The sequence below is a fragment of the Dermacentor andersoni genome, chromosome 2 (assembly GCF_023375885.2).
Source record: "Dermacentor andersoni chromosome 2, qqDerAnde1_hic_scaffold, whole genome shotgun sequence".
Classification (NCBI taxonomy): Eukaryota; Metazoa; Arthropoda; class Arachnida; order Ixodida; family Ixodidae; genus Dermacentor; species Dermacentor andersoni.
In genome coordinates, this window is record NC_092815.1 from 200,976,118 (window position 1) to 200,998,216 (window position 22,099).

Genomic DNA, 22,099 nt, shown 5'->3' on the forward strand with positions numbered 1-22,099 from the left:
CATTCCTCCATCGACGTTGGATAGCACCCAGCTTTCTTTCCAATTCTACACTCCCGCCACTAACACACCCTATGTGGTTGCCTCGCCCACCCGCTTTCAGAAGAACCCTGCCTACATATACTGTGCGGGCACATGTCGCCTTGAAGAAGACAAGTCCACTTAACGAAACAAATAAGCGTAATATATTTGTGCTTGTGGCGTCTTATGCAGTAAATAACGGCGATCTTTCCAAATAGATCTTGTTTGAAGTTCCGCTTGGTGTATTGCCGTGTTTACAGTACGCCGGAAATCTCGTTGCGCAGATCGTACTATGAATAAACGGTAATATATTAACAAATTTTGCTACTCGCTTAATGACGTCATATATCGAAATTTTCAGATTTATGAAAGTTACTACAAGCTGAAGCTGGGGCAAAATGTGTTCATGATTGTGCCAGTACTTTTGCATCCACGATCATCTGGTTTCATCCGGCTGAAAAGCAGAGATCCTGAAGAATATCCCATTATTGACCCTCGATTTCTTACAAATATCACAGACCTTGACACGCTAGTCGAAGGTAAGTAATCGAAAATATTTCTTCAACTTCACTTTAACACAGGGACGAGCCTAAATATTCATATGTACTGCAAAGCAAGGCGCAGCATGAACTAAGAGAAACTGTGATTCCACGATGGGCGGGGTTCGGAGGGATGCAGTTGATGCGTATACCGTAGATGCGTATGACATTCTGTGTTGAAGCAAATGAACGCACGCCCCTGCTACTCGTCTCACGGCAACGAACAAAAAAGGGTAAGCTTTTCTGAACAGTGAAGAATGAACACAAGAAGGCAAAATTTCTTATTGCGCAGATTCTCAAGTGGTCCACTAGCAAGAGGTATCTATCCTTCTGCCTTGTCATGCTATTGCATTCTCCAGGCCCTTTGTCCCCATTTGCATATTACTAAGCAGCCCTCACTTATTCGAAACATTTTCGGGCCACTACTACTTCGCCTGTCTGTCATTTCACGTCAAAAAACCGCTGAAACATTTATCTCATATGACGTGTACACGCTGATTATGCATGACTGGGCAGCACAAAAGAAAACATAATTGTTTCCGATTGTAGGCCTTTTGCACCATTAGCGTTTCCCTATGCGTCGTACTTTCTCGAGCTTCAACCAATTCACCTGTCGGTCACGCCGCATCGCAAAAACTCGAAAAGGCACCGTGTCAGAATAACGCGTACTTACTAAAATGCATTATTATGACAAAGAAAACTTAAGTTTCTTTATTAGTCTGAGCATGCCCCGTTTTGAAGGTAACAAAACATGGCTACCCACCAATCGTTATGGCAATGACTACTCAGAGCTACCGGGGAGAATGAGTTTGTCTGCGTATAGTAAGTAATTCTGCGTTAAAGTATAACGTTCTCGAACCCTTTCGCCCCGTATACGACATCTCTCTGCTAACTGTTCCTCGCTGAGGTTGAGTTTTAGAAGCATTTCGAACCCTCTGTGGCACGCCACAGCAATTTTAGACCAGGCACCACAAGCTAAGCAAGGGGAAGGGGTAATCGCAAACTCCGGCACCGCACTCGTCACCTGCTTATATTATTTTATGGCGCTAGCTCGGACCCACCGAAACTTATTCGACTTCTGCGCGCTCCTCTCCTCTTGTCAAACAATCAGATAAGAAAGACCTGTCAATGGGGTGGTGTTTTTTGCATCCAGAGCAAGCAAATGTGACCTCCTGTAAATGAACAGAGCATTTGATTGGGCTGTTCCAACAACGCTATTGCGACAGCTGTTACGTAACTTTGACTACAAGAGATTGTAGTAAAGTCAATATAATATAGCTGTATAGCTGTATAATATAGCTGCATAGCTGTATAGCTGTATAGCGCTACGTATCGAGCTGCCAATATACACGCTTCCATATGTAACAGGAAATCAACATAATATTGGGGTGCCCTATGTCGCAGCGAAAATGTACTTGGCTCCCCCGTAAGCACTCTCAAGTTTCAACTGAGAAAACATAATCCGGGCGCCAGTGTCTAAGTGTGACGTGACTGTCGCTCTTTAGGCATGGTGGTGATGGCCTGCAATATACTGATCTCCCGAGACATGCCTTCCTGAGAACGACCTTTATACAATGCTTATTTGACCCTGGGAAAAGTCACTTCTCATGACAAATAATTGCTTAGCTAAATTATTTCCATTTGATCTACGAAATTTAGCTTTCCATGGCTTCCATGAAAACAATCACACGATAGGTGAAATTAAGCCTCTGCTTCCGGAAGTAGGGTGTAACATCGACATACACTCGAAGCTGTAACTTAGAACAAACTGCTTATATAAGCACAGGGAAACTACGGTGTACCTACTGTTATGAAAGTGGTCAAGTACAAAAGCAAGGTCTTAGGGACGTCCGCCATGAGGCGGGTTCTCTGCCCAAGTAGCGTTCCTGCCGTATACGCAGACGAACAAGCTGTTGCAAGGGCCAGTGCATAAAACGCCCGGAAGAGCGGGTGACTACAAAACCTACCGACCCAATTTGCACGCCTGCTTATACCGTACGCCGCATCAAGCTGAATTGGATGCAAGAACCTTGACCATAAGAAAAGCATATTCAGGAACCAGTTATCCGCGACGTTTACCCTGCGTTCTCCGAAAAGAACGCGCGAAAGCCTTACTGCACACGCTCCAAGAAGCCTACGGCACATTTCAGTTGACAAACTCACTTATGAAGTGGTCACTGTGTTCGTCGAGGAAATGCAAAGCCTGTTTCACCGCGTCGACAAGAACATGACGAAGAAAAATATTACAACATCGTATACGCGACGTCAAGGAACAACTTCTTCTTGATCTCATTTCGCAATCCCCGAAATAAGCACTGATTTTGAAGCAGTGATCATGCAGAACACGCTGCAAGGCAGTACGAATGCATCAGCGAGATGCCACGTCAACTTACTTCGACGCCAACAGCCTGAGCGCCAACAAGCTGCGAGAATTCATCCACGAAGTGTACACGAAGTGCTAAGGAGGCCGCTTCCGTCAACGCTACCTCAGATCAAAAGCCGAAACGCGTATTCCGTGCAGCAGGGTTTCGGAACACGGGCGCCACTTCCGCCAGGCTCGTCAAACTACCTACACACTTGCGCAGGCCGTGACCTTGCCTGATTCCACTACATGTCTGATCACACTACTTGTCTCAGCACACTACACACAACACCGAACATCCGTTTCAGAGCACAGCTCTTAAACGCCCCCTCACCAGGTCTGGCCATATTGAGCTGCAAAGCGCAGAGGATACATTGAGCGATGACGATCGTGTCTGCAAAGTATAACATCGCTACGCGCCGCGGAAAGATCGGAAATATCAAACCAAACGCCGTTTTTTCCTGCTGCTCGCGGCCGTCGCGCTTCAAGCCGGCGGATGATGTACTCGCGTCCCTGCGCCTATGTACTCGAGTCCGCTGTGTGACGTCGCTCGTGGTGACACATGACTTCGAGAATTATCCAAGACAACATCGGTTATCTGTGTGATCTGTTGCTTGAATCGACGAATTGAAGTTTAGAGAAATAATAAAACACACAAACGGACTGTCTGCGCGATTTTTCTTTTACTTCGCACCGACACAAAATAGATGTACTTTCGCTTCGTCTACTTGTTCCCACGGTCGTGCGGTCGAATGCCCAAGTACCGAAACTATACCGTTTTCTACCGTGTTCCAGCGAGTGATCATGCTCTGCGATCCCCTTGTTCTCCGCCTGCGATCCGCTCATTATTCATGTAGCACTGAATTATACCACTAGTTATGTATCCTTGTGCACAGCGCGCAAAATCGTGCGCTGCGAAAACGAGACAACAGCTCGTGCGCGACGCCGTCAGCGGAAATGCGTAGCGCCGGAAAAAAAAAAGTGAGGAGAAAAAAAAATGAAGGCGGGGCCTGTGACTTATGCGTCACGCGATCCTCGAGGTGTGGTAAGGGAGAACGCAGGGAAAGAATTTCGCTTGCGAAGGCTAGACGCTGCGAGTGCAGAGAGCGTCTTTCTTGGCAGTGGAGCCCGCCTCCTGAACTCATGGGTTCGCGGCACTGAAATATTTTTATCTCGGCTATTAATGAGCCAATCTCAAAAACTTTTGCGGCAGAACGCTCCCTAGAGGGCACGTAAGAACTTCTGGCGTATAACCTAAATTTGCTATGTGGCCTGGTGAGGGGCCTTCTAAGCGCCCGTTCCTTCGTTCAGTGCCTCGGCGGCGTTACACCTCGTAAGCGAGCGAATGAGCGCAGGCGAAAGATGGAAGTGAACGCGAAGCGCACCGCTAGAGGAAACAAGAGCGCGTCAGTGGGAAAATTGAGGAGGAGGATACAGGGAAAGCTTGAGGCGGTAAGTGAAGGTGGGGCAAAGGGGAAACGGCCTGCACATGCGCTTGAGGTCGACAGAGGTCGGCCACGGCATCCGCCGCTGCCTGGGCGATCTCATCTGCGCTTCCGAGGGGGGGGGGGGGGGGGGGGAGGCTAGGTGGCGTGATGTGGAGAGGGTTACGCTCGTACGTTTCGTCAACTGCCGAGGTAAACTCGCCGTACCAGCGTCTGTGACCTGCATCACTGCTCCTGCAAGGGGCGATGACAAGCGGCTACGCGTAAAGCCCGTTTCACATGGGGCCAGTTTCTTCGCACCGGAAGTGCGATTTTTGTCGTCTGCGACGAAAATCGCAGTGGCAATGCCGGCGCCCCGTTTTTCGCCTGCGACCAACCGGTTCGTCGGACAGTCGCACCGCCGCAGCGATCGCTGCGATTTTCCGTCGAAATTGCGCGCGGAGAACTATTTCGCCCGTTTGTTTTAGGAAATGGCGTCTCGCTCAACAAGTGCTATGCGTGGAGACGTCGATTGCCGAATTCGGTACGCACGCGAAGGGAGAATAAAAAAACTTGTACCGCAGATTCCATTCTCCCATTTCTGTGCGTTCGTTGATATGCTGCGCCGCAAATCAAAAGCATTTGCACGTTCGCTTCGTACACCTCATCGAGTTGCCACGAGACGACATGGCCTTTTGGGATCTGCACAATTTTTTTTTGTTGAATAGCATACCCAAATTGCTAATACGGAGCAGTCTAAATAATTTCAACCTCGGCAAGGGCAAACGAACAGACCGCAAAATATCCGAAGTTTCAACGCGGTGCCATTCAGTTGCATTTTCTTGTCGGTTTGCAAGCGTGAATTTTCTGATGCATTTTGAAATGTTATGTTGCCTCACTAACTTATTAAATTTGACAGAGCAAACGTGTAGGCTATCGTAATAAATTTTCTAAACTCCGTAGCTTGAATAAACAGCGTCGTTAATTTCTTTTCGAATATTTCATGCACTTTAAGTTGCATCTCTTCTTTGGAAAATTCTTTTTCTTGCACAGCAAACAATAAACATTGAATGTCGTTGTCGACTTTGTATCCTTACTGCACCTGTAATAACATTTGCTTTGAAGGGTAATTAACTATTCAGTTAGTAAATTAAGTAAATTATTCGATTGCTATAGTGGCACAGTGACAACGCACCCTCCTGCACTGTCATGTAAAACTCGTGCAATGATGCGAGAAGCAGGCAAACAGCCTGTTCTTGTGGAGACGAAACAGTAGAAGACGACACGTTAAAATAAATCAAAACTGTGCAATGAAGTGAGCCAGTTGCATCCCTTCCTGTGAATATTTGAATATTTTATACAAAACCGTTCTTGCATGTTCACAGCTGATCAAGTGTGCATAAACATCCCTGCCTTACATGTTTCTAATAACAGTTTCTAATAAGTTTGGGATCACATTTATTAGTGTGTAAAGCCATATAACGATAGCCGCTGTTATTTCTACCTTTATAAGTAATGAAGTACCATGTCAGTTCCACAGACTTATGGATGTCAAAAGACATGAATGCTCATTATCATCCGGCACACAGCACAAAGAAAACCTTTTTCACGAGTTGTTCTGGCAGATATGAGTGGGCCATACGCAGCACAAACTTTATTAGAGGGCATTCTCTAATGCCGCTTATGAAAAAAATGAAGGGAGTGAAGAGGCTTTTATTACAGTATCTCGTGCTCCTCTAATAGGGACAAAGATGAGCAAGAAAATTTCTGGCAGAGAACCTAAATTCAACCGTATCTTTTGAAAGAAAGGAAATTCTAGGCGAGAGTTGGACTTACATTTGGCCCTCCCACACCAACAACGCAGGCTTACTACAAGAAGTACTACAGTGTATGGTATAATACAGTCCAGTGGCATAGCCAGAAATATTGTTCGGGGGGGAGCTCAAGTTGCAACTCGGCCTCTTCCTTAAGAGAAAGCTTTAGCTCGGGTGCTGCGATCTAAGTACAGGTAGAAGAGGAATGCGTTTTTCTTGGCAACCGCTGCACCAAATTTGAAGATCCTTGTTGCATTTAAAAAAAAAGAACTTAAATTCTATTGATTGCTGGTTTCGAATTTCTCATTTACGTTGTCAATTCTTTATTATAAATTGGGCAAAATGGCACATTTTCAGAAAACGAAACTATCCAGTTTAGAACTCTGTAACTCAATAATGAAAAATGATATCATAATTCTGTGAGTTTCATCTAATAGTACATCTACGGTGGACAAAATTGATATGTTGCACATGAATCTCAAAAGAATTTAGTGTTATGGAAATACGGCTTTTGCAATACCCTTGTACACAACGTAACCAATTCACGTAAGGTACAAATTGACATACCAAATTTGTCCGCTTCGCTGTTTACAGACCGTAATATCTGTTCTTGATGCAAAGATATTAGATTGTAAACGTTGTGCTTCTATTGTTCTTTGAGCTTTCGAATTTTTCGGAGCATTTTAAACAAAATACAGGCCCTAAATCGAAATTCCGCTTCCAACAGACACTAGTATTTAACTTTCTCTCTTAAATGCAGCAAATTTCATTCAACGCCATCCAGGGGTTATCTCAGAAAAGCGTTTCTGCGTTTTACATGTATTTGAATAGGCCGCGTTGGAGTTGGGCCTGAGCTAAAGCTTCCTCTTAAACAATTTGTCGAAGGATCAAATACATGAATATTAATTGCATTGCAATCGCCAAAGATGCTGCAAACGAATTCTTGAACGCTACGCACTGTCAGAGCAAGCAAGATCTGTATTTTTTCATAAAAGAATAAACTCGTGTGTGGCGAAAACTTTGCCCGAAATAACTGATGTCAATGCTTCCGCGTTGTTTGTCTATTTAAGAAGTAAAAAATACATCACGCGAACTTTAGAACTATATCAGTTCGAAACTAACCAAGCAACGCATACCGTTGATATGAAAAATGTAAAGGCCATTAAATGAACAAGTTGAGGAGAAATATGTTAATGTCATTATTTTTCATATATCTTTGTCATTCAAGAACCGTGATTACATTCTTGTACATAAGCAAGGGTCAGTGAAAAATCTGAATGAAGTAGTCATTTGTTTAAATGTATTACGCAGTAGCAGCTGTAACCGGTCGTGTATGGTGACTAATTGCACCGAAATTATAGTCGCAACAGAGAGCACGTATAAAAAGCAGGAGTACTGCAAAATTTACAAGGGCGAGTCAGATGAAAGTGAGCCAATGCGAATATATGTCCAACGGGGTACTTTATTTAAAGGTAGTCTCCATGAGCATTCAGACGTTTGTCCCATTGACGAGTCGCGTGACTCGCGTATCTGAAAACTCCTTGGGTTGCTGCTTCAAAAAGTCTGTAGCTGACTCTTTCACGTCATCGTCCTAGATGAATCTGGTTCCCTTGAGCTATTTTTTCGGTTGCCCCAGAATGTGGAAGTCGCAAGGCGACAGGTCTGAACTGCATGGCGTATGTTACAGAGTTTCCCACCTGAACTTTACCAGTTTTGTATTAACCACATCAGCGAGGCGGGGACGGGCATTGTCGTGGAGCAAGATGACACCATTACTCAGTTTTACACGTCGTTTGTTCTTGATTGCTACACGCAGCCGTTCCGGCGTTTCACCATATCGGAAAAAATTCATAGTCTCTCAAGATTCAACAAATTCTATCAGTAATGCCCTACTGAAGTCAACACCTTTCCGGCGGAAATGATGGCCTTTGCTTTCTTTGGGCGTGGTGAATTCGAATGTTTCCATTGTAAGCTTTGCCCTCTTGTGTCAGGCTCGTACTAGTGGCACCATGGTTCGTCCCCGATCGCTATTGCAGAAAAGAAGTAGTCACCCTCATTGTGATACGGGACCAGATAAGTCAAGGCAGCGCCGAACTTCTCCGTCTTCTGACGGTGGTTCAAAATCTTGGACATTCATTGCGCACACAAGAGCCGATGAGCGATATTTTCATGAATTATGGCGTGAACTGAACCGTGATTGATGTTCACACGGTCTGAAAGTTTATCGATGCTTATCCGCCGTTATTAGCTGATCAGCTCATCAACCTTGGCAATTTTGTTGGGGGCGATTGCACGATGGCTTTGGCCCGGTCTTGGATCGCTTTTGCAACTTTCACGTCCTTCTTTGAACCGTTTTCTCCAACACTGCACAGTGGACAATTAAATGCAATGTTCAAAGTACACGGCAGCCATACGGCGACTAATTTCTTTTTGGGAAATACCTTCAGCTGTCAAAAACTGCATGGCAACACGCTGTTCAACTTTGGAGTGTCATTTATGTCACGCAACCATGCTCAACCCAGTGTATGAGAGAATTAAAGAACCTTTATTCTTACACCTGCGTGTCACTTTTGTAAATGAGAGATGCCTCTCTGCTTCGCGCATGCCTCGCACATAATGAACCGAACCATTATTGCGCGGGGTCGGTAGGCTCACTTTCATTTGATTCGCCCTCGTACATTAGAAATGCGAAGATACAGCTGGATAAAGGGCAAAAAAGTGTCAGTGCGAAACAAAGTTCAATGCACGTATGGACAAGAACTGCACCGAGAGCGGCGCTGCTGCGCCGGCGTTGAGAGCGCCGCATGCGAAGCAAAATTGTATTAGCGGGTGGTACTCCACTCCCACTTCTCGTTCGCACCGCCTTGATTACCTCCTGCACTGCGCGTGTTTGGGCAGGTTTCGTGCCGCGCGCGGTGTGTACCTACGTGTGTGCGCGTGGACATTTCATTCGAAGGGCGATGTACTGTCTGTTTCACATTTAGGGGAAAACTCGGAGCGCATTGCATCGCGATGCGGTGAGCGATTGAGGAAGGCGGCGGCAGCAGCTCGCGCAGGTGCTGGAGGGGCGGGATCTTGAAGGGCATCGTCTGCTAGGCAGCGCGCGCTGGCCGCATTGTCAGGAAACGTTCTACTGTCAGTTGCAGGGCGCCGATCTCATCGTTACTGCGTGAAATGAGCCGGTATTCTTTACTAAGCGTTGTGCGACGCCCACTGATACGCCTCGAAGTTCATCGCTGCAGGGCAGTCATAGACGACGTACTGATTCCATACATTCTTGACGGCCCGTTTCTGTAAGGCGACTATATATTCTAACGCGATAGGCCGCCGATCCACACTGCTCGTGCTGTGCAAGAACTGCTGGAAGAGCGCGCAGTCACTCTCTTGGAGTGGCCACCTCAGTCCCCGGGCGCCAACATCATTTAAAATGTCTGGGGCTCGTTGAAAGCATCGCTGCCGCACCATCTCCCCTATCAGTCGCCCGAGGATATGCTTCGATCCACCATCGTCAGCGACTGAGACGTGCTGCGAATGAACACATCCCTGATCAAGTCATTCTACACTTCACTGCCTTCCAGGATGAGCGCTGTCATCGCTGCCGCTGGGGATATGACGCGATACCAACTGAAGTTCCGAGCGTGACGTGTCGAATTTCCCGCCGGCGGGCATGGTCTGTCTGGTGTAGTGAATGATTGTCGAGAAAAATCACTTCTAGTTCATTGTCTTAACCTAAAACATTCCTTTTATCGTATCCGTTTGTTTCATCGTGTTCGACCCCCATAGTTATCATTGTTGAGTGCTTTGTTTTCCTTTCGAGCCAAACAATGACTGAGCACGTTGCGCGCACATCTTGGTGCGTCTTGTCGCTGCTTATTACGGTAGCACACACAGTGAAGAAATATACGTTCAAGCGCTCAGTACCCCGGCCTTTCGAAAGAACATACGAAGCATGCTGTGAAAAGAAGTTTGTGGAACTCCATTATCGCCAATGAAGGCTCAGAGTTTGGCGGTGCACAACGTTTAGTAAAGAATATCAGCTCAGTTCCCGCAGTACCGATGAAATCGGTGCACTGCCCCTGACGACTCCGCCCCTCGACCGTTTGCGCCTGCTCGAGCTGCTGCCGCCGCACGACTCCATTGCTTGCCTCATCGCGATGCAATACGTTCCGAGTTTTCCCCTAAGTGTGAAAGAGACTGTACACGCTTCTATTTGCCTTTAAGAAGATCGGTACGCTTGACGGTTATTTTTATGGCTGCAATGCGGCGAAAAAGCAGCGTCTGCTTAATTATGTAAGTGACGCTGAGCAGGTAATTGGAAACGACATCGTATGTGCCGCCGGAAAAATCGTCAGCACATACGATGCGGCACATACATACGGCACATACGAGTTAAAGTCATTTTTGCAGTTTCTCACAATATGTTTGCTAGAAATCCGTGCTGTTTCTGATGGCCACAACGGACTTCCATCGACACTGTACGGAAATAAACAAAATATATCGCTGCATAGCACAAGTACGACATGCGCACACAACTTTAACTAGTACGTCCCCTACAATATGGAATACAGGCAGCAATGTAGACAGCTTGGCCATTTTTTAAGTGCTCAAGAGACGGAAGTTGAAAGTATTAGTCTTCATTTCTGCTTCAGCAATGCCGGCGCGACCAAGACGCGGGCGTGTATCGTCCAGTCACCAGATCAATCGGTTCAGTGGGGATGCAGGAATGAACTTCGGCCATGTTCAATGCATCGTGCACATATTCAATTTCTCGGCACGCGTGAAGTTCGGCCACTGCTAGCGCATACAACAGAAGTGGTTTTCATTCTTGGGCAGCGCACACACAAACGAAACACGAGAAGGAAGACAGGACGAGCGCTGGTCGAACAAATGAAAGTTTTTATAGTATTAAAAGGATTATATACCGAGTAATTATTAAATTCATGTGAGTTACATATAAAAACCGTCATACACTCAGGAGTGATCAATGAACGAGCTCGCTTTGTTTGCCAGTTGTTTACTTCGTACGGCGCACCGCAGTAATCTATGTCTGTCGTCTGCTTCTTTCGTACCAATTTCTTGTGAATCGGCAGAATTTCACTGCTGGCATCAACCCTTTCGTGTTTACATTGCTGTCGTTACAGTTAACAACACAATAATAATTTCCGGTCATACGAAAAGGCGCCGTCGCAAACAGGAGACGTTTCGCACGCAGCGCGAACTGAACGCGGGCGCGATCGTGAAGGGAAGCGGCGGCGGAAACCTACACCCGTTGGAGGGGAAATCGTTCCGCCAGCGGAGAAACGAGTGTTGGCGTCTAGGATGAAACTTGGCGTGCGGTCGTCCGTACGCTAAACCTCGCAACAAGAGATTTAAATATACGTGTAAGTCTCCAATAAATCTACGTATCTAAGAAAAAGTCAGTGTGTCAGGTATCCTACAACAGCGAGGCAAGACTTAACGGAGAGGCTGCGCTCAAGCGAACGCGGCGCAATCCGTCGAGTCACCACAGTGATGGCGGCGAGCGACCATTGTTTCTTTTTCTCGTCTGCTAGCCGGAAAGCGCCCAAAACTCTGCCAGGTGAAAATACCCTCGGCCATAGCAAACCGAACGTGCACCGAAGTGCGCCGCGCGGTGGTCGGGGCAACACGAGAAGAACGTATGCGCTCTGGCAGCTCGCGGGTAGGGTAACGAGAACAAAAAAAAATCGAAGAGACTCAATGTGTCCGCGCGAATAAAAGTCAAAGCAGAAAAAATAAATAAGAACGTAGTTACCTTGGCTGGCTTTAGTGTCTTGACATGGTTGCTTTGGCGTAGGTAAAAAAAAATGTAGGTATTTCTTTATGTGACGTGACGGCACAAATGATCCACCCCAACGCTTCGTCTCATCAGACCTCACTGCGTGCTCTGTCAACTTGTCTGATAATGTGTTGATTTGGCATGTCTCGTTGTATGTTCCGATGTAAGACTTTAGAAAAGTCAATGCCCCTTTATCGTCAAATGTTTATAACAGCATGAAACCCACAAAGTTATGACATTGAAAATATAAAGCACAACTTTGGAATTGTCAATGCAACTTTCACATCAAAAGTTTATGAGATTTATACCAATAAAATTTTGGAATTGACATACATGCGCTCTGTAGATTGCGCAGCCTCCGCGAGGTGCCGCGGCGAGCCCGTTCGCCATCAAGATGCCATTGAAAATTTAAGCTCAAATAGGGTTGATTGCGTTATGTGACTCCCGGTACATTGGCGTTGCCGCGAAATCCAGCCCGACTCCGCAATGTTCGCGGTGAAATGTCTTTTCGAGCGTGAAAAATACATTCTAGACAAAATCCAGAATGATTTCCGGCGCAGGCGGTTGCTTTGGTCAGCGGTGCATGGACAGCACTAAACAATTCCGAGGAGGGGGGGGGGGGGCTGAAGCTCCATAAGCCCCCTCCCCTTGGCTACGCCCCTGCTACAGTCCATAGGAAAGCTATCTGATGCAGAAATCAAGAATGATGCAACAAGCTCTCGAAAACGCGACAGACTTTCTTGGCCAGCCTGGCTTTCGCTTTTAGATAAGTCAGCTTATGTCGACGTTGGGAAACAAATAGAATCAAGAACTACCCTTATTGCACCTTGTGCTCCACATAACTGAACAAACACACCCGCAAGTCAACATCCACAAATGCTCAGCTAGTGTGAGACCATGACGGCAGAGTCAGCACGTGGGTGAAACAATTATGACATGCCTGTATGCCAATTGTACACTTGGTGAAAAGAATAACCTCGAAACGATGGGGGGGGGGAGGGGGGGGGGACGAGCGGATACTATGGAGAATCGCAGATATTGTGCTTGTGTCCAAAGTATTGTAGGGTATGAATTGCCAGCAGCGCACAAAAAAGACAACTCATCGAATACAGGCATCGGGTAATAACAGGTGCTTGAAACACACAGGCCTGAACTTGAAACACAACAGACCCATGCCGTTCAATATGGGGCAAACAATTAGGCCAGGAGACTATATGCAACTGCGAGACACAGAGAGGAGGTTGCTAATCATGAAGATGCAAGCAAACAGCAGGCACATATAGTACACTGATGTGGCAATAGCAGTGTAACAGTAGTATGACGCTACATAAAATTAAACCTTAAACCAGTGAGTACCATTCCAGGTCACCCTACGCCTAGAAAATCTGAACTGAAAGCAATCAAAGCAGCACTTGCAGTTCAAATTTGCAGACTACAACACCCTCCACGCCTTCCTGGATTCACCAGATACTGTCTGGGCCTGCACATCGCACAAGATTGCTAGGAAAATCAGGAGAATGACACGCGACTTGCATGCATATGACCAAAAATTAAATTACAGGATACATAGCCATGCAGATATGCCAAGACACAAGCGCGCTTCTGAGTCCGACATAAGAACTGAAAACTGGACGAGTTGGTGTGCATTCCTTATTAACTAAAGCGCAACAGATAGACAACGGACCAGAACGAAGCGTTCTGTGTGTTCACTTCGTTCTTGTCTATTGTATTTCTGTTGCACTATAGTTAGTGAATTCGTGAGGCCGCATAGGAGAACGCTCAAGGTCTCGATTTCACATCCAAATGTGCGCGCGTGCACGCACACACACGGACACACGCACACACAAATGTTGCAAGGGTGCATAGCATGAAGAAGTATCAACAGGATGACACTAGAGACGGATGAGGGCTACTTTCCAACTAACGTTCATTGCAAGATTGTAACCATTTATTCAGTTTAACAGAAAAATAAGAAAGACAGCTGTGAAGGCTAGATAAAAGTTGGTGCTTGATGCAACCAAACATGAATAAAAGCGTTACAGAAACAAAATACGGAAAAAATTCAAAGTGCAGGAAAAAATCATTACAATAGCCAATCGTACATGCCAGCACCTTTCAAGAAACATTGTTCATATTCCAATAGACAGGCTGACAGCTTGCTTATGCAAGCACACTCTTGCAGTTCCATGCCATTGAAAAAAAAACAAGCCTGAGTTTCTTGGAAGGTAGCCACATGCGCACTTGGTGATCAGAATGTTTTTTTTCCCTGGACTTGCATATTTATATATACGTATTTTCACCGCTTCCCGTTTTTATGTTTTGCTTCATCAAGGACTAGTTTTTATCAGGTTTTATTGCTGCACTACTTTCTGGTAACCTTTATAAATCGCGGCATTTACACAATAAACCTTTTAATTAGAAGTTAGCGTACCCGGTTCTCACTGCTTTACACTATACATTCTGGTTACATAGGTCAAATAAAAGATTTCATAAGGTACACAGAAGCATCATAAGGGCCAATAAAGTGACTTGTTGCAGTCTAAAAAAATAAAGAATAGCCTGGCTGCAAACGGCACCAGAGAATACATAGGACTAACAAGAAAACGGAGATGATGTAACAACCGAAATATTAATGTACACCCCGAGTAAATGCTGGCTGACAAGCAATAAACCGAACATACACAGTAAGAAGAAAAAATAATTAATGTGTCCTTCCTGACAGGAAATTCATCCCTTTATAACGGAGGCCATGCTGACAAGACGCTACCAGCGTTTTTATATCTACAGCTTGCATAATTTCTCTAGGCAGCCGATCTGCACAGAATGCTAGCTTCTTCCTCTACAATGCACGCACATATGTCGAGAGTGCATCGTAGAGGAAGAAGCTAGCATTCTGTGGAGATCAACTGCCTAGAGAAATTATGGAGGCTGTAGACGCAAAGGCACTGGGAGAATCTTGTGTCAGCATGATCTCTGTTACACCTTCATAGATGCATGCGTTTCCTGTTGGGATGAGTATGGACACACCAGTTTTGCATCTCCTTTCTGTGTAGCTTCGATTTATTGCTTCTCAAGCAGAATTTACTCGGCATGTTCAGTAAACTTTCATTTGTCAATGCGGCTATGATAATTAATTATGGGGTTTTACGTGCCAAAACCACTTTCTGATTATGAGGCACGCCGTAGTGGAGGACTCCGGAAATTTCGACCACCTGGGGTTCTTAAACGTGCACCTAAATCTAAGCACACGGGTGTTTCCGCATTTCGCCCCCATCGACGCGGCTATGATCCTATTGGTCTCTAGAAGAAAGGTGTTCATTCTTTTACAGGGAAGCTGTATATGCCTAGGCGAAACACTCGTGGTCCGACCACAGAAAACCTACTGCGGGGGTGTGATCAATTGTTTAGAGGGGTATGAGCCATCGCATTCGTCTTACGTGACGGATGGACAAACTTCTCGTTGGGTAGGCATAGAAATGCTTATACATTTAAAACATACATTTATCTCAGTATTATTGCAGGGAAGGGACACAGAGGGGGACGGGGTTAAGACAAGTTCATCATGTCATAATTATCTCACAGCGAAGTTGTGGCGGGCCAGTGCCTACACCGATAGTGACGTCGTTTCTCTCTCTCTCAACAGAGCGCACGTGCAGCAGTCTCTCTCTGATTTCGATATAGGTTGAAAAATGTGTCCTTGTATATAATCTAATGAAATGTGCGGCCCTGGTGTGTCACTTGGCAACTACAGTGCATAAATGAGTCATAAATATTATAATTAACGCATTACAAAACACAAATGCATAACATAATTCAGAAAGACTTTCAAGGACGCGCTGGATTGACACAATGAACCACTCATTGCACCCTCCTTGATGGTGATTGTTCGAAGCGCGATGTGTGGACGTAACCAATAATTCAGAAAGACTTTAATAAACAGTCGAAATTAACCCAGTGATCAAGACAGGGGCTGCACATTTCAGCTTCGCTGGTTGACCATCTGTACAGAGTGCATAGGCGGTAATTTTTTCTGTTATTGTTTGTTAAGTATTGTATAATCTTTTGCCAGTAAAACACGTTGTTGGGATGGTTGGTGCATTGTGTTGCTGCTGCTTATATTTTTTTCTTTTTTTTCTTAATGTTGTGCTCTTCTTTCTTTTGTAACTACTTGTTTATTTCCTCTCACCTAATACTCCAACCTTGCAGCCGGCGAGGTATTAGAATAAATAAGTACATAAGCACATGTAATTTATTTATCTTCATGCACCTCGCACCATCCCTCCTTCAACAAACGTCACTGTGTTGATGTCTCGCTGTGTGCATCGACATTAACTGCCGTTTGCATTTTGGTATAGTTTGTGAACACTATAGTGCATAAACACTACATGAAATCAAGGTTGTGACCTATGCGGTGCATAAACACACCTTGCAAACGATGACATGTTGGACTATTGAAAATAAGACCAATTGATACATCACAGTTACTTTAGTAGCATTTAATTGACCACTTGACAGAAACTTCACTTCGCATGGGTTTCAACATCTGCACTGAATCTGCAGCTTTTTTTGCTTACCAATGGGGTCATTACTGCATGGCCACGTCTTGTAAATTTGTAAACAAGATTCAGTAAATTAGTTTGTTGCAACATATTTAAAACATGCGTACATAACTGCGCTTGAACACCAGAACTTGGTACAAATACGCACACTGTAGGATACGGAAAAATTCTGAGGACACACTCCGGAATGTTTGCAGCCTGATACTTATGAAAGTGAATAGTTTCATTCCAAGGCTGTTAATGAGAGGAAGAAAGGGAACTTAATTGTGTTCATGGAACACAATCGCATTGGTAAGCTTAGAGTATAGTCATTGCTTAACACTTTTGAAATGAATAGTTATAGCCGGCTATCGTCATCGAAGCAGCCTTTCGACAGCAAGAAATGAATCAGTTTTTCTATCTTTGAGCATTGAATTGCAGGAAATGCAAGAGGGCATAAAGTTCTGCAAATATAATCTGTTTGGGGATACCGGATAGGAATAAGCATTGAGGCTTTCATTTGTACTAGTCTCTGGATGAGCAATCTAGTTTGAAATGACTCCCATAAGCATGTCGTAACAATGTTGATCTAAAACAGGTTGAATGCATTACTAGACTAAGAAATCTGGATTACTAATGCAACAAATTACAAGGAAGGAACTATAATATTGAATAACATTATAATTTAATAATATGTAGTTCCACAAGACAGGCTAACCGTGAGCGGCGTTCGAGGCTAAGCATAAAGGTGGGAAACCCTACGGCAAGTGCGCCTGCCGTGGGCCTACGTTCCTACATTGTGGATAGCGCATGTTGATATGGTCTTCTTGTTAGGAGTTCAGAGTATACTACCAGCGCGAGATACAGGACAACAAAGTGGACCAGAAGTGCGTATTTTTGAATGCAGTGATACAACGTACAGGTTTCTACAAAAGTGGCGATGTGGACTATGTGGAAAAGTGGAACGATGAAAATCGGTGCAGTCGCACGAGTCGCAATTACAATTTAGAGGGCCCATTTTCCATGATTCTGATGTCACAAATACGACTGATGCGACGCCCAGGGTTACTTGCTGCCAGGTTTTGTGGCACAGGCCGCATAATTATTTTATTGTGATGAAGAAAACCTGACTATTACAATACTATCGACCTGTCTTCGTTAAGGGCAAATAATAGGCGTATTTCGTGATTTAGAATTCCTCTGAAGTTTACATTTGTTTTCGAGTGCCCAACGCAGTTGTTGAAGTTCGGTGCGATATGACGTGGGGCACGTAAACAACAGCTGTTCGCAGCTGGTTGTTCAGCGCGGTGTGTTGTCTGGCGCGGCTTCCATGTCTGTGTCGTTCTGACTGCGCTACAACAACCCACAAGATGACCAATCAAGTTCATATAGCTACCGTCACCGCATATGCAGTATTCGGAGTTCAGCTGCAGCGAAGTGTTCGTGTCAGCGCAACGAGGTCCTCGCGCTACCCGTGCTGAGCGTCAGCCTCTGGAGAAATGACGTGTGTATATTCCTCGCACGCCGCTCACGCATAAGCAGTTCCTGCTCCTAGCCATATTCTTGCATCAAACGCAACTACAAGCACCAACCCGAAAGCCCCCATCTACCCCTGAACGAAGCCGCAAATGATTTCTGTGTGATTGCCGAAAGTAGAACAGAGATTGTGTTGTGAAATTGAACCTTAACGGTAGCCTGATTCGTCCCTCGTGGTGTGTGTGCTGTGAATATATATATGGGAGTCCTCTGTGAATATTTCTAAAGGCGGGAAAACCCACCCATCAAATTTTTTTGAGCAACTACTGTCACTTGTGCAGAAACCTGTACGTAGCATCACAGCATTCTGAAAGCTTCTTCCTCTACAGTGCATACTCAGGTGTCTCGACCTCGGAGCGGGTATTGTAGAAGAAAACGCTAGTATTCTGTGGTGATCTGAGCAGCTGCCTAGAGAAATTATGGATCAGAGCGTGCATTGAGGAGGAAGACACTAGCATTATATGCAGATCTGATCAGCTGCCTAAAGAAAAATGGAAGCTGTAGGTCTAAAAATGCTAGGAGAATCTCGTGTCACTGTGTCCTCCGTTAGAGATTAATGTATTTTCTGTCACGCAACAAACATTAGTTTTCTCTTGTACTTTTTGTCTACGGTTTATTGCTAGTCAGCCGGCTTTCGGATCATGGACAGCAGGTTGCCATTATACCTCAAGAGGAAAGTGTATAACAGCTGTGTCTTACCAGTAATTTCTGATTATGAGGCACGCCGTAGTGGAGGACTCCGGAAATTTCGACCACCTGGGGTTCTTTAACGTGCACCTAAATCTAAGTACACGGGTGTTTTCGCATTTCGCATTTCATGGCCGGGATACAATCCCGCAACCTCGTGCTCAGCACCATAACACCATAGCCACTGAGCAACCACGGCAGGTACCAGTACTCACCTATGGGACAGAAAACTGGAGGCTAACGAAAGAGTTCTACTTAAATTGAGGACGACGCAACGAGCTATGGAAAGCAGAATGATGGGTGTAACGTTAAGGGAGAAGAAGAGAGCAGATTGTATGAGGGAACAAAGGTGAGTTAATGACATCTTAGTTGAAATCCAGAAAAAGAAATGGGCATGGGCAGGACATGTAATGAGGAGGCAAGATAACCGATGGTCATTAAAGGTTACCGACTGGATACCAAGAGAAGAGAAGCATAGCGGGGGGCGGCAGAAAGTTAGGTGGGCGGATGAGATTAAGAAGTTTGCAGGGACAACATGACCACATTTAGCACATGACCGGGGTAGTTGGAGAAGTATGGGAGAGGCCTTTGCCCTGCAGTGGGCGTAGCCAGGCTGATGATGATGACTATGAGCCGGGTTTTACTCGTCATGCAGATTAAATTTCGGTTGTTCGATAATCTCGGTTTTCTTGTTCAATCCTATGTGTTCGCTTTTGCCATCTGCAGCCAGGCTATTAGTTATTTTTTACGCTGCAAAGACTCGCTTTATTGGCCTTTATGATACTTCTGTGTACTTTACCTAATTCTTTATTTGGGCAATGTTGCAAAAGCGTACAGTCTGAAGCAGTAATAACAGGGTACGCTAACGTCTAAGTGAAAGGTTTATTGTGAAAATGCAGTGATTTTTAAAGGTTACCAGAAAGTAGTACAGCAAGAAAGCCTGATAAAAACTAGTGCTTGATGAAACCAGACATAATCAGAAACAGGAAGGAGCGAAAATTGAAATAAATATACAAGTCCCGGGAGAAAGGAACAGTGTGATCACTAACTGTGCCATGTGACTACCTTCCAAGAAACAAGTTTTTTTCCAATGGCATGGAACTGCAAGAGTGTGCTTGCACAAGCAAACTGTCAGTCTGTCTACTGGAAAAAGAACAGTGTTTCTTGAAAGGTGCTGGAATGGACGAATGGCGATTGTAATGATGTTTTTCCTGCACCTGCAATTTTGATGTGTATTTTCTTTCTGTAACGTTCTTATTTATGTTTGGTTGTAGCAGACACTAATTTTTACTTGGCCTTCTTGCTGACTTCTTTTTTCTGGTGAACTGTACAAATTGCCTCATTTTCAGAATAAAGTTTAGTTCGAAATTAGCCCTCATCCGTCTCAGTGTCATCCTGTTCATACTGCTTCACGCTATGTACCCTTGCCACATTTATGTGTGTGTGCGCCTGTGCGTGACCATAGATTTGGATGTGAATTCGGGACCTTGAACGCGGGCAATGTTCTCCTGTGCAGCCTCATGAATTGATAATAGGCAATAGGCAAGAACGAAGTGAACACAGAGTGATTGGATCTTGTCCGTTGTCTGTTTTCTGCGCTGTAGTTAATGATAAATACACGCCAACTTGTCCTGTTTTCAGTTATGTGGGGCTCACGAGCCCACTTGTGTCCTCTAATATCTGCATGGTAATATGTACCCTGTACTTCAATTTCTTGGCCGTGTACCTGCGAGACGCGTCTCACTATCTGGATTTTCTTGACAATCTTTTCTGATATGTAGGCCCTGATAGTTTCTAGTGAATCCATGCAGGCATGCAGCATCTTGCAGTCTGCAAATTTTCACTGGAATATCGGCTTTGATTGCTTTCAGTTCAGCGCTTCTGGTTGTATGGTATTTAATTTTATGTAGTGTCATGCAACACCTACACTGTTTTTGCCACATTAGTGCAATATATATGCCTGCTGTTTGTTAGTGTCTTCATGATTGGCAACCTCATGTTTAGCAGTTGCGTGTAGTCTTCCGGCTTAATTGTTTACCCCCATATTGCATGATATGAACATGCTGTGTTTCAAATTCAGATGCTGCAGAGGTTGTGTTTCTGATAGGAGTGACAGTTATCTTCGCGTCTCATATGTTATCTGGAATAGTATCTAGTGTCACGTAGTAGTGACGGTAAAGAAAGCAGCAAAGCTAGGCTTGACGAAACTAGCTTTTTATTGGGCGAACCTGTGCCCTCAAAAAGAGGCTACACTCAAAGAACGGGGATATAGCGGCGAACGTAGTCGGCGATCGTTGAAAATGTGATCTGCCGGTCAAGCGCGTCGGCTTTCACACATGATTCATTGAAGGTTCGAGTAATCGCTGGTGCCCGCGTGTCTTCCAGAAACTTCTACACAATTCGCGTCGCACATGCAATAGGATTACAAAAGCCCAGATGACTTCATGGCCTCTAATACTGTCGCAAGCCGCCTAAGGTGATCGTCGAAGTTTCCGGTGAAAACGAAGACGTCATCCAAGTAAACAAGACAGGTCTGCCATTTCAACACTGCTAACACCGTGGCCATCACCCGGTGAAACCTTGCAGGCACCGAGCACAGTCCGAATGGAATGGCGTTGAACTCATAGAGGCCGTCTTGAGTGATGAAGGCGTCTTTTCTCGATCCCTCTCGTTGACTTTTATTTGCCAGTAGCCAGTCTTCAGATCCATCAAGGAAAATTATTTACCGTTGCAGAGCCGATCCAATGCTTATCCTTAGCATTAACCACAAGAAGCGAAAATGATGACGTTTTTCTCGATCCGATAAGGGGTAGCAGTTCTGTACAGCATCAATGCATAGGGAATATATCATGTGAACATGTGGATGCATCATCTTATATCGTCTGAAAGACAAGAGTCGCCTTCAAGCCGGCAGTTGTAATAGATTCACGTCGTTTTTTGGAATTTACTTTGTGTCCGTTAGTAAATTAGAGTCCGCTACTGTGACAGCAAATATACGGACGATTGAGGCGTGTTCAGCCATCGGTGCGGCTGCTGCTGTGCTGTGCCTATATTGAGGGTGGAAGGGCCGCCCGAAGTCAATCCGAAAAAAAAAATCGCTGTAGTTCACATCACCTATGACCTGCAGTGCTAGGAGCAATATAGTTGGGCTACATTATGAATCTCCAACATTTCTCCACTAAAACCATCAACTGCAGTTTAGAAATCATGATTAGATGCACATATCAGTGATGGTTGGTAGTTCTTTTTTTCTTTTGTAGCATTTGCAACGTAATTTCTGAACGCAGCGAGTAAACGTTTCGCTTAGTTCAAGTAAAGATTAGGTTTAGTAAAATAGGCCTTTTAATTTGTAGTGGCTGACGAAAATACGCATGGTTCAACGTG

General features: G+C 45.0%; 1 protein-coding gene across 1 annotated transcript in view; it reads left to right on the forward strand.

Moving 5' to 3' along the window:
• The first annotated feature begins 382 nt into the window (after window positions 1-382).
• Window positions 383-22,099, forward strand: part of LOC140212828 (choline dehydrogenase, mitochondrial-like) — a 47,147-nt gene continuing 25,430 nt past the window's right edge. Inside the window, exon 1 of the mRNA XM_072286300.1 lies at window positions 383-557. Coding sequence (XP_072142401.1) covers window positions 425-557 — 133 coding nt within the window. The 5' untranslated portion in view covers window positions 383-424. The remainder of the gene's footprint in view (window positions 558-22,099) is intronic.